Source organism: Lonchura striata, chromosome 2 (assembly GCF_050655825.1).
Source record: "Lonchura striata isolate lonStrDom1 chromosome 2, ASM5065582v1, whole genome shotgun sequence".
NCBI lineage: Eukaryota > Metazoa > Chordata > Aves > Passeriformes > Estrildidae > Lonchura > Lonchura striata.
Window position 1 is genome coordinate 19365869 of NC_140704.1, and position 17469 is coordinate 19383337.

Here is a 17469-nt window from a genome sequence, read left to right on the forward strand (position 1 = left end):
AAGAACACTTTCATATGGTGTTCTGTGGAAAATTGACTCCCTTCACAGGAATGCTCAGAGCAGAAATAAATCAGGGTGTAGACATCCCTCAAGTATAATGCTGATGGGTATGGAAGAAAAGACCATGAAAAAAATGTTTTCTGAAAAGCCTTTGGATGGTATGCAACAAAATACAACAAAAGTTGAGCAAAGGGGAGAAAAATACAAAATAGGTGTTTCTTGTGAAAATCTGTGTTCTCTTATTCCAATACATCATGGGATGTATTGCAGAAAGCAAATAAATAATCACATCATTATAAGTATGCACATGTGAATTAAATTACAATTCCACTTCAGCAGTTCCACAATTTCTTAATATATGAATACAACTTTGGAAATGCTAGGGTCTTTTTTTCCAATAATTTCTGTGTGTGGTGATACCTATATATCAATCAATCAATCACACACACACACACACACACACACACACACACACACACACACATACACACACACATATTTATATGTATATCTGATTTAATGTTTCATCTCAATGAGATTTGAAAGCTACTTAGTAATATGTCTTGAGTCCTTAGAATTCAAATTTTCCTTTATCTCTGTGGAGGAGGAAGAGCTGAAGCAGAGCACTGAGAGTGTTAGGCATTATGGAACAGTTGATACTAAAATGGAAAATAATAAGAAAAAATGTGACAGATCTTGCAATAATTAAATAGTATTAGATAAATAAATTCATAGGGAAGTTTAAGAGTTAAAATAACTGTTTGGATAAATGACTCTGTAAACAAGCATTTTTCTGAGTAAGATTCAAATGAAGAACCACTGGGAATGCTAGTGAAACCACTGTTTCAGACATTTGGATGAAAATTTATGAATTGTTGGAAAACATTTCACCTGGATTTCTGAGAGAGGGCTATATGACATTTTTTTGGTCTGGATCAGTTAAACCTGCTGCTTTATAAAAATATAAGAATAGGGTTCTCAGTTAATCTCAATATTTTATCAGACCTCTAGATTAATGTTTGTATAATTTTTAATGTGGCAATTTTAATTATTAAAAAATTAGAAAACCAGATGGAATTACAAAACAGCAACAGATTACTTAATTAACTTTTGCCTACTGGGATAAATAGAACATACCACAGAATATATCAGAGCAGACACCAATGAGACACTATACATCCATTAGTATGCAGGAGATTTTCTCTTCAGATAGCAGTTCTTATCAGACATAAGCATATGCCTATCAATCTTATTAAATAAACCCAGCAACACCTCATGTTATAATCCAGAGTATATAACATCATGGCAAAAATCTGAAGAAGTATTCTATGATGCTCCCTGCAGACCAGTGAAATCTCCCACCTAAGTACATGAGGGGGATAAAAATGAAACAAATAACTGCTATTATTTTATGAAGTAGTATAACGTAAGTTAGTCTGCAAATACTAACAAACATTCTTAAGCTGTGAAGGGGCCTTAAACTAAAAGTAATCAAAACATCATATTTTAAAACTGTTGACATATTTGTCTAATCATATCACAAATACTCTGTCAGCTCCAATGTGTGACACGTATCTGGGTAAAAATAGGAGTGAATAAAATGAAAAGCAGACCTGTAAACCCATAATAATATAAATCTTCTTTACTTATATGAAATATACTTTGAACTTATTGCAGTACTACGTGGATTTTTGCAAATTCTTAGTATAATTTGCAAAGATGTTCTCTGAAATAAAAATTATTTCAAACAGGATTCCAGAAGCTGTACAATTGCTTCTTTTGGAATGAACCCCAGCTGATACCTTCCAAGACTCCCAGAAAAATTGATGATAATTATTGCACACCAAATACATTCCTACATGATGTGCACTGATACCTTTTTATTTAATAAAAATGAGTGTCACCATATATATGTGCATACATTTGGTTATTGCTATCAGAGCCTGAAAATTTAAACCCAGCCTATTCGAAAAAGGGCTCAGCAGACCCACACAAATGGAAATGACTACTTGCCACAGGTTTTTAACCAGGCTTCAAGACAATGTGTTTGTTAGTACCTTCAGATTAATATCAGTTAGTTTTTGAACAGTTTCAATCTCATGCTAGATGATTCAAACCAGATGAAAATAAAAATGTGTTACCCAAAACAAAAGAATACAGAAAATACAGTATTGTAGTATTTACTGAACAAAATAACAAAAATCATGTTTGTTTGCTTTTTTTTTTTTCTTTAACAGCATTAAGTAATCAAATTTAGGCCATACAAGCATCAAGAAATGTAAGTAACTGTACTATTAAGGTGGTATCTACAACTTTTTTTAAACTGCTCAAAATCCAAAACCACAAATGTTGTATACCTCACTTAAAAATCATTCAAGTGCCTTGCACAGTATGTAAAAAAATTGATAGTAAATGACTGCTATGAAACATACATGCAGTACCTGAATTTTATGTTGGCCCAGATCATCAAATCATTTAGGTTTCCACTCCTCAGGGAAGCTCTGAGTCTCCATGTATATTAACCCCTTCCCTGAAAGGAGTAACTGTTTTTGATGGTGTGAATTTATAGTGTTGTCTTTCCCTGTGCAGGGAGGGAAAGGGTCAATTTTATAGAAAGAATGGTTCCAATAGGCAGAAAGTTTATGGACTGCAACTACATGAACCACCTTCCCTACACAACATAAAAATATTCTAATATTAAGGATTATTTTACAACTCAGTGGAAATATGCAGTAATGCAATTCATTTCCTTTGTCTGGATGACAAAAATGCAGTCTTAACAGTCACAAGAACCTGCCTTGTGTTAGCTATAAAAAAAAATATATTTATATATATATTTATGCAACTACTATGTGCATTAAACAAAACCACTGTATGAATCAGCAGGGTTCAATAACACTTGTATCTGAATCTCTGGAAAGGGGTGCATTGAAGTCTATGGTGCTTCTTAGTAAGGACTCACAATGAAATGGCAAAGAATAGAAACCCATTTATTTTAAATCTTAGTTTTCTTACCCCATTGCCTAAGAAATGGTCCATAAGCTCTCTGGCAGCTAAAAGGATCTGTTGCCTTTAATTCAACCTACTGTTGAGAAATGAAAAATACACCTTAATACAAATATGATAATTCATTTTTTAGTGAACACTGAAATCAAAGATCAGCCAAACGTCATTGTGAACTCCCATGAAATAATTCCACCATCATGAAAATTCTCTGTTGTCTTCAGTTTTTACCAATCTGCATATCATGAGTTGTTTAGCAGCCTAGTAATCAGCAACGTACAAGAAACATTGTATTATTCCTGGAAAGCATTTACATTGTGACTCACTCAGGTTGGCAGGTCAATTTAGAATTGAAAAATGTATTTCACATCTGTTTATATAAGTGTTGGAAAATTCCTTTTCTTCTTTACCTGTCTTTAGATACTTTTCTCAGTCACACTGTGATCAATGCCCTTTGTACTGAAATGGTATAGATTTTTTCCTCAATCTTTGAGATAATAGAGAAGAAGACTTGAACCAAAGGGCAACACCCTTGTGCACCAAAGCTTTATTATATTTCTGATTACTGTGCATCCCCACACCTAAAGCAATTAACATGGCACTTGTGCCATAGTTCTGATACTGTAGGTGTCCACTGACAAGTGTTCTGCATGAACCATTGTGTCTCAGTCCACTAACAAAAACTACTGTGCAGTAGTAATCTGGTATCTCAGATAGTTTTTCTTCTTGGACAAAGTTTATCCAGAATCTTCTTTCTATCAGGCTACAGCAGCTTAGGGCTCCTTTTCTTTAAAGAGAGGCAAAATGAATGTCTTACACCTGTAGGCCAGTACTGGTGTTCTGTCCCAGAAATTTTAGCACTGCTCTGATACGATGAACCCTTCTTTTTCTCCCACTGGTTCCACCTCAGCATAGGCAGGATGTCCAGAGCCTCTTCTGAATTTCATTGCTGGCCATCTGCTTGGACGTCGCTACAAGAGTAATAATAAAATAAACTTTTATGAAGGGTACTACAATAAATTGTTAATAAAAAGATCTAACAATATCCTGCAATTTTGACCTGTCATACTAAACCACACCCCCTGTAGTTATTACAGGAATAGAAAGGCACACTTCAGCAGCAGCAAAAGTCAGAGGAAATAATACCTCTTTTTAAATTTATAAGGGATGACTGTTGTCAAACACATAAACAATTACCACTACTCTTAGCAATGAAGAGGATGAAATAGCTCCTGTCTAAAATGGTTGATTATTGGATTTGTCACATAAAGAACTGGTGCTCCACTAACCTCTAACAATCTGTCCAATACCCTTCCTTTCTAGTTCTGCATAGGAATTTTCTAATATACTCTATGCTATGGGAAAATATGTGGCAGAGATTACAGGAACTTTAATAAAAAAATATTTAGGATAAAATTCTGGCATGCTTATGCAGGACTCTCAAAATAATGACTTCCTATTTCAAGTGCCATAATTTCTACTTGAGTAGTTTACTTTGATGGTTCAAATAGAAGCAATGTTTTAATTTAAACTCTTAAGAACTTTGGGTACAAGATCCTTAAGAAGTCCTAACCAGTTGCCACTAGTATCTTGGGTGCCTGCTTTAAAAACAGTTAATAAACAGAGAAAGTAAACAGTTATTTTATAGGGCAGATAAAACAGTTCCTGTATTATTATGATATCTCTAGGCAGGAAAAGTGCTTTAAACAATCTTTATTCTCAAATGAATTAATGTCAGGTAAGGCTCAGATTTTGGGTGACCACTCTGAGGAAAATAGGGAAACTCCTTCATAGAGTCAGTGAGAAGAAAAATCTTTCCTAATAAGATTTTTCCCTATTGAAAATTTTATCTTCTAAATATACTGATTTATTTCTATTTACTGACAAGAGTTAAAATCTGCTTGGAAGGAGGGCTAGAATATACAACAACTTATATAGAAACATTGCAGGAAAATGAGAGGAGAATCAATGAAAACAAGTTACAGCCTATATTTTCATTGACAGCTCAAAAGTGAAATAATTTTACTTTATGATCTTTATTCTGAATTTGATTTTCTGTATCTGTAATACCCCATTTTTATTTTCTTTCAGTCACAAAGGAGACTTCATGCTGCTGAGGGGTGTTGTTGGTGGCTGTAGCATAGCCACAGCCATGTTGTTTTGCTGGGACTCATGGCACTGTTGGGCAGGACTCACTAAAGGAATCTTGAAGTGTCAGTGGATCTTGTTCCCAACAAACCACACAGTTGACTGCAGGTTCAGCACAAAGTCTTCCTCAGTGACCATTTTCAGGAAGATACCTCATAAAAGCAACTGCTTCCTTTTCCTCTCGTTGCACTGTCAAGTTACTTTTGAGGCATTCAGAGTTAAATTCTGTTTGGCAGGCAATTTAAAATACCAGACTTTTCAGTGCAGCACCTTCCTACAAAATAGAACATTGTCTTCTTTAATGGATGTCTCTTCCTAGCCAGAAAACTTAGTCTATTCAAAACTTGGAGAGTTTTTTCTACCCAAGCTTGATTCTATGTGTTTCCAAAATTAAGAAGGACAGTGTGGTTACTGCTAAAGAAAAAGGGTCATATTTTGTTCTCAGGCTCACTAAAGTAAATCAAGAATAATGCAATCAAATGTAAAGGGTTTATTTCAGATTTACACTGGTACAAATGAGAAAGCAATTTGCTGGAGAGGTCTCTAATGAAAAGGGAAAAGGAAAAACCACTGGAAAACTAGCAGGAAAGAATAACTGGAAACAGTATCAAATGGTGACTCTAAGGATGAGCTGGGTTTTAATATGCTAAGTTGCTTCCTAATTTAATTTTAAGGTGTACCTATGATTACTTACTACTTCATTGCTACATTGATGATAGATACTAAATTTACCATTTTGTACTACTCTTTCTAATTGGCTTTCCAGATGATTAGTTATGGAACAGATGTGTATCAATTTTAATGATACAAGCCATAAGACATAAATATGAGTTGTTTTTCCAGAAATAAAGCAAAAGACTTGAAGGTCATCTCCTAATATTGCAGTTACAGTTTTCTGTGGTTTCTTGTCACGTCTGAGGTGAGATTTTCCTTTTATAGTGATTGTTTAATTTCAGCTTCATTATGTGCGTGTTGACAGTTTTAAAAGAGAGCAGTGACAAACTATCAATTCATTACCTTATGTAACCTCTTGAAAGTTGTAAAAATACTTCAGCTTTAACTGAAAAAAACTAAAGTAAGTTGATAGCTATTGGGAGATACAAAGTTCCTTAATTTACTGAAGCAGCTCAGGAAATACTTAATGTACTCCTCCTATTTTTTCTCTGGGAAGACTATTTAAAAAACAGAAAAAAACCCTACCCCCAAACAAACCAACCAAACAAAACACACCAAAAAACCCCACCAAACCCAAACCCAAAGCAAGCTGGGTACTTAATTAAATAATTATCAATTTTATTAGGCAAAAATAGGTTTTTTCCTCTGGAATCAGAACACATAAAGGAAATCCTCTGAGCTGTGGCTGGAGAGTTGTAACTCCTTCCTTTCAGGGTATTAAAAAGCAGGAAAACAGGATTAGCATTTTTTTTTTTTTTCATATTTTGAAGCTTCCTTGAGTTCACTATTTTAAGCAATGAAGTTGAGAGAAAAGCACTTGTGACCCCACATGACCAGGATGCAGAAGAAATATGTTGAGATGCATGAAAGTAATTTATGGTATGTGTTAAAAAAGTTAATTCCTATTGAAGATCAGTAAGATAAAAGGAAAAAAAATCCAGCGGTTGGATAACCCATGGAAAGTGAGGTCTACCTTTCATGTTTCCTACATTATGTCTGTCTACACCACTGCTGGTGTCTGTGCAGGATGTTTGACTTCCTGCAGCAATACAAAGACTAAAATAAGTATATTTATATCCATGTTGCAGAAGAGACAGAATTTATACCATTTTTCTTCTGTGGGAAAATCAGAGGGGATTCCACTTATTAAAACTAAAGGGTAGAAACTGAAATAACTTCTCACTCTGGTTGCAAGAAAAGATTTCCAAGTATATTCTTCTTTTTGATCAGTTTCTTCTTTTGACATCTTTGAATAGCAGGGATTTTATAGGGCCCCACTTATCCATGAAAATAATATGATCTCATTTAGACATGTTAAAAAAAAGGGTTTGATACATATCTGTGTGCAGTTAATTGAATATAGTCTAAATAAAACTCAGTTGTTATGATCTGAACATGGTTTCCATTGTTAACAGTTGATGATTTTTTTAGGGTTGCTAGCTGTAGACCATCTTATTTCCTGCTGAACAGTAACCAGTACTACAAGATCAGTTACAGGAGGATGGACAGTTGTGGACAGTTGTGTTGAAATACCTGTGTCTGAAGACTGATGCCCTGCTTCTGAGAGTTTTTGGTGCTGCTATTATTTCTAAAATGTATGCAATTTAACATTTCTCTTCTAAGATGGTAATTTAGCAAAAGCAATTGTAATAATATATATTTTGTTAGCTGCAGCAATTTTAAGCTTTTACATTTCCTTTCATACATCTGTGTGAAAACAAGTTACTACCAGTGATGGACCAAAGAAACTTGGCAACAGGTATTACATATTTGATATTCTTGAATCCTAGCCTCTATTATCACCATCCCATCCTCAGTCTATATTTCCCTGAATACACAAAAATGGAATGAGAACAATTCTGTACAGATCTGCAATGTCAGAAGAGCAGTAAAGGAAAACAGTAATGAAATATTTGCCCCTCTGTCATCTTAACCCTGGCACACATTTTGTTCTGAAAGATTTCTAAAACAGTCAAAAGTTTCTTTGTATATTTCAACCAGCATAAAATCCAAGAGTGCTTGTGCATGCATCAGCTCTTTATTCCTGAGTATACTGAGTATACAGAATATAAATACTTGACATAACATGAGAAGGTCAACCTTTCAAAGTCTTGACTCTCCAGAGCTCCCTAGTAAACTTGATTTAGCACTGAACTAGACAAAAGCTGAAGTTATTGACTACCTTTTAGACTGAATGGTCTGGCACAACTTTGTCCCCTCTATGTATTGATTTTTTTTCTATATTTCAATCTTTCAAACTTCCAGAGGACTGGTTCACTGTGTTTACTGAAGGGCTGCATCTTACATTTCCACCAATGTCAATTTCTTTGTCTAATTCAGAAGTATAGCCACATTGAAATCTATTTAAAAGCTGTATTCTTTAACCACACTTGGTCAAGAAGGCCTACTTAACCCTGATGATTTGGAAATATGCAAATATGGAGTTATCAAAATTCTGGATTTACTGTCAAAACTTCAGAAAAACTGTTATGATTTACTAAAATAGATTAAGAAAAAGGGAACAAAACTAAGGTGTTACTAAATGAATAAATGTGCATTTGATATTATTCAAAACTCATTAGTCCAAGTACTTGTCCAGCATTAATCTGCCTCAATAGTCAGGGGCTTTGGTTTCTTGTGAGAAGATCTTTCTGTTAACAATTGCCTTGACCATAAAATGTATTTTTGTGCTTAAAGTTATCTGAAATTTGTGCATTAGTCTTTAATGTCTTCTAGAAATACTCAATTTCTTTGACAAATCACAGTTAGAAGTGGATGAGGCTACAAATATCTGAAACTATATTTCTGATATATATTCCCAGGAATAAGAAAAAAACAATTGCCTGATACCATGTTAAATTCTATTTTGAAGAAACTGTTCTCAAACAAGGATTGCTTCTGACTTAAGATTTAGTAGAGCCATTTTCAGGCTTCATTTATTTTTCTTTTTGATAGAAGGACTTGTTTAATGTATCTTTTTGTGATTTAAACCATCTCTATAACCTTTTTTGCAGTCTTATGTTCAACTGAGGAGCTGGCTGCTGAAGGACGAGAAACAGAATACCTCTTTCCTCTACACCTTTGACTTTTATTGTCAGTGTTGATTATTTATTTTAGTGCTTCTCCCTGGTGGTCGATTTAGGTTTCCCTTGCTGGACTGATGGTTCCTGCTGAGCTGGATAAGCTTTGGAAAAATAACTTTACTATCAGTACTAGGCAATGACAGTGAGATCAATAACAATACTCCAAATGCCAGGATACTGCAGGACTTTGAAAGAACAGAAGAATGATACCTGTTCTTTTCTCTTTAATCATCATCTTAATGAAACCCAATTCAGCCTGAACATCTGTACAAAAGCTACTTGATGACCATGTTAAGCCTATTTTAAACTAAAAGCATTATCTCCTATAAAAAACAATGGCCCATATCCCAGAAGAAAACAGCAAAGCTGTGTGTGCTCCATCAGCTGGCTTAGCTGAGGATCTCATTCTTTTTACAAAAACCCTTCTTTTTCTTTAAATCTGTTTCCTATTTACTTTTTGTTTGTTTGAAGACAAACACTGCATTTGTGACATTAATGCAGAAACCTAGAAATGGTACATGGAAAACATGGCTGGATGTTAAATCTGGCTCTTATTTGTGGTGTGCTGTTACAAGCAGAGAAGTAAAATGGTGACCCAGAAATGACCATTTATTTTCTGAGTTCTGAAATACCAAGAACTCTAGCATTTTTAACTATTTTCTCATATTATTTTCTTCCACTAAGCAGACAGGGGGATGAGCAGAAGTTTAAAATCTGAAGAAAATCTACTGCTAGATGTGCATGCCAGTGAATGCTTTCAGATACAATCCCCTATACAGCCCATCATTAAAAAAAACCCCCAATAATAACTTATTTCTCAGACCACCCCAGCTAGGGCTCAGTATCTAGAAATCATCCTCAGTTCATGCTAAGAGTCTACATACTGTCAGCTTGAAGTGAGGCAGAGTTAAATGACAGGAATGCAGATTCTTTCATGCTGGTAGGTCTTTATGCTAAAAATCAGTCCCAACCTTATTTAATTTACTAGCAAATACATAATTTAAGTTAAATCAAGGACATAAGTTGAATCAAGAGGAGTCAAAGTGCATTCTCCATGCTCTGATCACACACAATTATGTATTTGCTGAAGATCTGCAGCCGTTTCTTCCTCCCTCCTTGTCTTTTTCCTGAAGGTCACTCCCTGGCTCGATAGCACCAGTTCAACTCTCTGTGTGGCCACTTAAACAGATTCCTGAAATTAGCCATATTAAACAATAAATAAACAAACAACAAAAAAAGACATAGGTATGTATATGTGTGTGATGTAAGTGTACACGTATGTTTCTAAGCAGCTGAACCGGCAAAATAAAGCTCTGACATACCTCCAAGGAGGCTGGGAACATGAAGGCAAAAGGTGTGACCTTCAAAATAGGATCTTAACTTAAAAGAATGTTAATTTTTAACCACAAACACACACACTGCTCTTCAGTGTGTGACATATTAACTACTAGTAATACATACACAGCCACTAATACATAAGCTCTGAATTCATTCATATTCTTACAGCTTTGAAGTTATTAACATTAACATATGTTAATAACTTTTGTAACTATAAGGTGAATAGAAGAGAAAGGCTCTTTTGCCTGAGGTTAAGAAGTCCTAATTTGAAATAATGTCATTATAGACTCCTTAAAATTCTTTGTCCCCAGAGAATCGCCAAAGTAAAATGTCATTAATCTCTTGTCAAGCCTCCTGTAGACATGCTTGGCAATGTATTGTTGTGTCCATCTGGGAAGAGACATCCCAGTGTTTCAGTCCTTACATTCATATCACAGAATCACAGAATCTGCTGAGTTGGAAGGGACTCACAAGGGCCCTTGGGTCCCAGTGCTGCACAGCATCATCCCCAGGAGTCCCCTGTGAGTATTGCCAAATTCTCCCTGGGCTCTGTCTGGCTTGCTGCTGTGACCACTTCCCTGGGGAGCTGTTCCAGTGCTCAGCCACCCTCTGGGGGAAGAACCTCTTCCAACCTAAACCTCACCTGGCACAACCTCAGGTCATTCCCTCAGGTTCTGTCACTGTCACCACAGAGAAGAGATCAGTGCCTGACCCTCCTCTTCCCCTCATGAGGAAGTTGTGGACTCCAATGAGGTCTCCCTTCAGTCTCCTCCAGGCTGAACAGATCAAGTGGCCTCAGCCATCATCTTTGTTGCCCTCCTTTGGACTCTAATAAATATTTTTATTACATTTTGGCACCCAAAACTGCCCCCAGCACTCGAGCTGAGGCTGTCCCAGTGCAGAACAGAGCAGGACAATCCCTCCCTTGCCCAGCTGGCCAAGCTGTGCCTGATGCCCCCCAGGACAGGGTTGGCCCTCCTGGCTGCCAGGGCACTGCTGGTTCAGGTTCAACTTTCCATGGACCATCATCCAGCTCTTTGACAATTCCTGCATGAATCCAACCAGGCCCTGCAGATCTGTAGGGATCAAGCTGGAGCAGCAGATCCTGCACAATTTCAGGGTTGACTGGGAGTGGATCACTCTTGTAGTCATGGTCCTCCAGCTCAGGGCACCCTTGGTCCATCATCTTTGTTGAAGGCAGAGGCAAAGAATGTGTTAAACACCTCTGCCTTGTCTCTGTCTGTGTTTGTGAGGAGACCATCCTCATCCTGTAATTGGACAATGTTGTTTTTACACTGCTTAATATTAACATATTTGAAAAAACTCTTTTTATTGTCCCCCACAACTCTGCCATGCTGAGCTTTGGCCACATGAATTTTCTCCCTACAGCAGCCAGCAGAGACTCTGTGTTTTTCCCACGTCACCTGACCTGGCTTCCACTGGGCATATATCTTCCTTTTCCTCCTTATTTTTAAGAGAAGATTCCTGCTCAACCAAGATGACCTTCGCCTCACTTGCTTGACTTCTGACATTTGGGAGTTGCCTGAGCACTTAGGAGGTGATGTTTAAAAAGAGACCAGTGCTGATGGACCCCAGCACCTGCAAAAACTTTTTCCCCAAGGTATCTTACTCACTAATTCCCTGAGCAGCCTGAGGTCTGCTCTCCTCAGGTCCATAGTCAAGGTTTTTGCATTTTTCTGTTCTGTTCTCGATTCTGTTAACAGAGATTTCAAACTCAATCACTTTGTGGTCATTGTGGCCAAGATGGCTTCCAATCTCCACTTGCTCACAAGATCCACCCTGTTGACAAGGAGTAGATCAAGGAGTAGATCAAGATCAACATCTTTCCAAGCCTGTTCTGTAAAGTTGTCATTCAGGTTTTTAGGGATCTTCTGGCCCAGGTTGTAGCAGCTGTGTGATGTTCCCAGTAAGTTTCTGGCAAGTTGAAGTGTCCCATAAGGACAAAGGCAGTTGACTTGGAAGAGTCTCTTTGTTCCTCAAAGAACAATTCATCATTGTCCCATCCCAAAGGTCTGTAGTGGACTCCCACGATGGCATCTGCATTATTTGTTGGTCCCTTGATTCTTATGGGCTCTCACCTGTGCCATTGCCAGCTGTGAGCTCCATACATTCTACCCCTTCTATCGCACACAGTGCCACCCCTCCACCTCTCCTGCCCTGCCTGTCCCTCCTGAAGAGCCTGTAACCATCCAACAGGGCACTCCAGGCACAGGACCCATCCCACCAGGTTACACTTCCTTAGCTGTGGACAGATCATATTGCCTTTGATCTCCAAAGCAGAACACTGTGATGACAACTGAGGTAAATTTCAAGCCTCAAAAGGACTTTGGATCACAATTTAAGAAAGGAAGGAAGAGAATAAAATCACAAAGTCTGCAAGTGAAAACTTCTTGCATTATGCAACCCTTCTGTCTACAGATAACTGCATGCAAACATGCAAAAGACAACTGAATAAATGTAGTCAGACTTATACCTCATTTTTCAGTTTGCTAAATGTTTCCTTGACATTAATTGCTCTTAACAGCCATGTTCAAACACACATCTAAATAATTAGAGATTAAAAATACAGGGAAAAGAAAGAATGTGAGGGGAAAAGAAGGGAAGAATTAGCATATAAAACTAAAGCTTCAATTTAGCCCATAGGTCATTGAAATCTGAGCAAATCTGGCTCAGCTGGGAATTTCTTTACTCCTCTTTACATTGAGCTCTGGACCTCTAGATAGCATATGCTGTGACTTATATCACAGGTATGCAATCCATGACATCAAGGACCTCATGATTGGCTTATTGGCTATCAAATCTCACATCCTGTATACAAGTGTACTACATAAATTAGTAAATCGATCAATCAATCCATTAATCACTTAATTGTGCTATAGCTAGTGTGCAGTGCTGTATGTCATAGATAGATTTCTAACATAAACTTTGTCGAGAAAGTCATGAAGAGCATATTTGACATGTATCCTACTTTACAAAAATCAGTCCAAATCAGCTCAAAGTATAATCAAGAGCACAGGATTCCTCAAGGTAAGAGTATGTAATGTGATTAAAGAGAGGAAACCATTGGCAACTAAATAAAATTTAGTGGAGAGGAAATACTGCAAGGTAACGATAAGTAAATAAGAAACCAAGGCATGCAACATCTCTTCTGTCACTCTGTAGGCTAATCTTTTGTCAATATTTACTCTTAGCTCTTAGGAAGGGCTTGCATTAATTGGAACTTTGACTTAAGCTCCCTTGACTTTAAAAGCTGATAATTCATTCAGTCTTTGGGCCACCAGAGAAGTGTCCAACTTCAACAATGAAACACATCTTACATAATGTAGAGTCTGGAAGAAATAGGAAAACTGCATTTTGATTTGAGTCTTCTATACACATCACGAAAAGTAGAATATTTTTGAAAATGCATTGAACTATTTGGATGGTATTTTAAAATTGTGCACTACCATAGGCAAATTGAATGGCACTTTAAGACTTCTCACACTCTTTGTTCAAAATAGCTTTTTTTTATTCCTGGTGGGGCTGCTTATGTGTGTTCGGCTCAACAGGCATGAACAAAACCCCCTAGGGAAGCATTTTCTTCAGACTTAAAAGGTAAAATAAAGTAATAGAATAATGTTCCTATGTTCTATAGCTTTTGTATTGTTTATTTAAACCAACTATTCTGCACTCAGGATATCATTTAATGGTGTTCAGAGGTGCCACAAGAGATTGCCTTTATCAGTGCAAGGGTAAACAGCACAAAGTGTGGGTGTATTTATTCTTATCTGGGAGAGCTTACTTCATGACAAACATGAGTTGGATTTGAGATGAGCTTTGTGAGAACCTGAGTGAGGAGGTAAGTGAATATTGGGTGATATCTGCAGAGAGCACAAGGAAGAAAGAGACTTAAAGCCTCAGATACAGGATCAGTTTATTACACTGTTCTTTACTCAATAGCCACTCATGACTATAAAACTAATCTACTAAAAATTCTTTACACAGCCCTAAACCTAAAAAAACCCAACAAAATCTATTTGAAAATGGCATTTTACCTACCAAGTAGTGACAGTATCTTCAATGTAAAAAGAAGTTTCTCTATTAATTATATTAGAGATTTTAATGAGTGCTATGTTTGATGTCTATATGGATGCCTCCATTAAGTAACTTCTTTAAAAGTAAACACAAATGTGCCAGGTTCCTGTTCCTTCTTTTGGCCAGCCTTAGAGTTATATTAATTACTAATGATAGATAAACTGATGTGGATCTTGATTTGGCTTGAAGACTTGATGGCAGACTAAAGTGTACTTGTAATTTTTTAGACATCTGCAGGAGGGAGATGCCTGTCCATCTGTCACATCTGGTTTTAACTGTGCAATGTGCTTATGAATCAAGAGACTCATAGGAAACAGTATTATTTTCTGAAATATTTATGTGCTTGTTTTTATTTCATGACCAAGCCCATGGCAAACCTCTTGAGCTCTTCCTAGATTGGCAACATCATATCCATATTTCCTTCATTTCCCATAAATAATGTAGTTTGTCTCCTGTGCTTTGTGGGCTATCAGTTTACTCAAATATTTTTCAATTGCACAAAAGTAAAAAAGAATTATTTCTTGTAACACTGACCTATTAACACCAGTTTTGCCTGATTATTTTTTGAACTTCATTTTCAAAGGGCAAGTTTGAGAAGATATTTTCTTCTTTGCATTGGAAACATGTAAATTATATGGATTAAATGAATACACGAATATTACTTTATACTTATTATTTTTTTAATTGATCAAACAACTTTTTTGTTTGAAAATTTAATTATTAAACTTATTAAAAGCAAATTGATTTCTAGAATGGATTACCTTGTTCTTTTGACTTATGATACCAAAAATGGTTTAAAGTTTTGAAAATTGTGTAAGCATTCTGAAGTACAGTCATCCCCTATTTAATCATTTGTGATTTTCCCACTACATCAGTATTTGCACCACTCACAGGGAAAGGTCACCCCTTCATCACTAGTACTTTTTACAATTCTTGCTAATGCTGACCCTTCACAAGTACCACAATTATCCTAGTAACCAAAGGAGAATGTAGGTTATACCCTGTTTTGAATAAATTTTATTTTGACTTCTCCTTTATTTTATACAGAAAGATGATGTTTTTCTATTTATTATAAAGGAATTGCTTACTGAAAGACATGTTAGCTGTGACTAATATAGATTAATAGATTGATTAATGGCACCTAAGGATTAGATACATTGGAATGAGTCTAACAACACTGAATAAGATACCTTCTGTTTGCATGATGAGTATGATATCAATGAAAGAAATAAATTAACATGCCCTTACTACATTTAAAACAGATAAACAAACAAAAAATGTGCATTGTAATTTGGAATTCTTCTCTTGTTAAAAAGTAGTGTTGCATTTACTTAGCCTTTTCTATCACACTATGACAGATAAGAAATTTGCTTTTAGTAGAGTGAAAGAATAGAAATTCTATCCATATAAATTTAATTAGTGTGTGAAAAAAAGAAAGGGACAAAACCTTCTCTTTCATACAACAACTTCAGTGGAATTCTGTTTGTCTATATCAACAGTGAACTGGCTTGAAATGTTGCATAAACATGAGAGAAAACTATGTGTTATATGGATTCTGCACAGTTACATTACTAGAACAGGAATACTGATAAACAGTTCATTCTGATTTCTGTCACTACTATTCTATCTAAGAAGAATATTTATTATAATATGATGTTAAAGATGAATCATTCTGTTCATGTTCATGTCTCACTTCAATTCTCATTGCTGTCACTAAGGATAAATGTCTACATCTTCCTGGTCCAGGCTTTTACCTAAGCAATCCCTAACGTATGTCCCTAGTGACACTTCCAGTGGTTTTGCATCTTCACTGTTGTCCAATAGTAAGTGACTGTGCTCTTCATAGTAAGGGAATACCACAAGCAGGGTTATGTACAGTTATCTCTTTCTTTCATGTTCAGCAAATCTATACTATCACAAGGCAGAGGAATGTTGCTGTGTTAAAAAAAAAAAAAAGAAACCACAAGGAGGTGTAGGTATTCATGGGTTTTTGTGGACACAAAAGCCTATGGAGAATTTTCCTTTCTCATATTTTTGTCTATAGCGGAACTGAACTGACTAAATGTCAGCATCTGCAATGTAGGTATCTGCACCTAAGGTAGCTGTCTGTATTTGAGGGAGAAAAATGTCAATTTATCTAATCCTGAAGGGGATGTCTCAAATAGGTAGGATGAATCATGGCCTAAAAGAGTCTGTTTCTCTCTACACTAATAGAAATAGCAGAAGAAATGATAGATGTTAAAAATTAGGTGAAAATAATATTTTCCACACTCTAGACAAAGTGTAAAATTATTCATTTAAATGATATAAGGAAAAGCTAATACAATTTTCCAGCTAAAAACTTACTAGAAGTCAGCTCTTCTGTAGAATTAAGAATGAATACATTTTTCTTCCTCCCATAGGAAAATTATAGGAAAATTATATGTCCTAAAATAAAATGATAGTGCACAGAAAGGCAATGGAAAAATGCTGTTGTGGGGAAAATGAAGGACAGGAAAGAGAAGTAGTGTGGTATCTGACATATATCTCTTAGATATATGTCCTGTCTACAAGCAAAAGAAGTAATAGCAATGGTAGCTAAAGGAGTGGAGTGACAAACGTGCTAAGAACAAAACAATATCCCCTGCTAGGAGAGCTCCTTTTCTTCAAAGATTACACTATGAACACAAAGACGCTTTTTGATTCAGTTAAGAAAGATCTATTTTGGAGACTCCAAAAACCTTAGCCAAGAGACAGGACTAGTGACAAAGTGTTGCTCTTGTCTTACTTACCTCTATGAAGAAGAGACTAGCTGCTGACGTTGGATGATGGTACATGTAGACAGTCACGAGGATGGCTGCAGCCACAACGAGGACCAGGACTAGAATGCCGACAATTAACCCAGCATGAAGCGTTCCACCTTTCTTCTCTGCTGCACTGTCATCTGTTGAAGCTGCACAAAGAGCACACTTCTTAGCACAGTAATTTATGCCTTACCCATTCCATTACACAGACAGCAACTGAGCATTTGCTTTTTCTGTGTTACATGTACCTCATTTTCTACAGCCCAAGTTGGAAAAAAATATTAGATGTCTCTTTTCTACAACCGGGTATTCTCATAATCTTAATTAAGAGATTTTCAAACATA

The 17469-nt window shown here is 36.2% G+C and overlaps 1 protein-coding gene across 3 annotated transcripts in view; it reads right to left on the bottom strand.

The window, feature by feature from the left end:
• Positions 1-1860: 1860 nt before the first annotated feature.
• Positions 1861-17469, bottom strand: part of PLXDC2 (plexin domain containing 2) — a 247918-nt gene continuing 232309 nt past the window's right edge. For all 3 annotated transcript variants that reach the window (XM_021530357.4, XM_085565860.1, XM_085565879.1), the window contains 2 exons: positions 17114-17274; positions 1861-3974 (listed from right to left, as the gene is read on the bottom strand). In XM_021530357.4, coding sequence (XP_021386032.3) covers positions 3858-3974; positions 17114-17274 — 278 coding nt within the window. In that variant the 3' untranslated portion in view covers positions 1861-3857. The remainder of the gene's footprint in view (positions 3975-17113; positions 17275-17469) is intronic.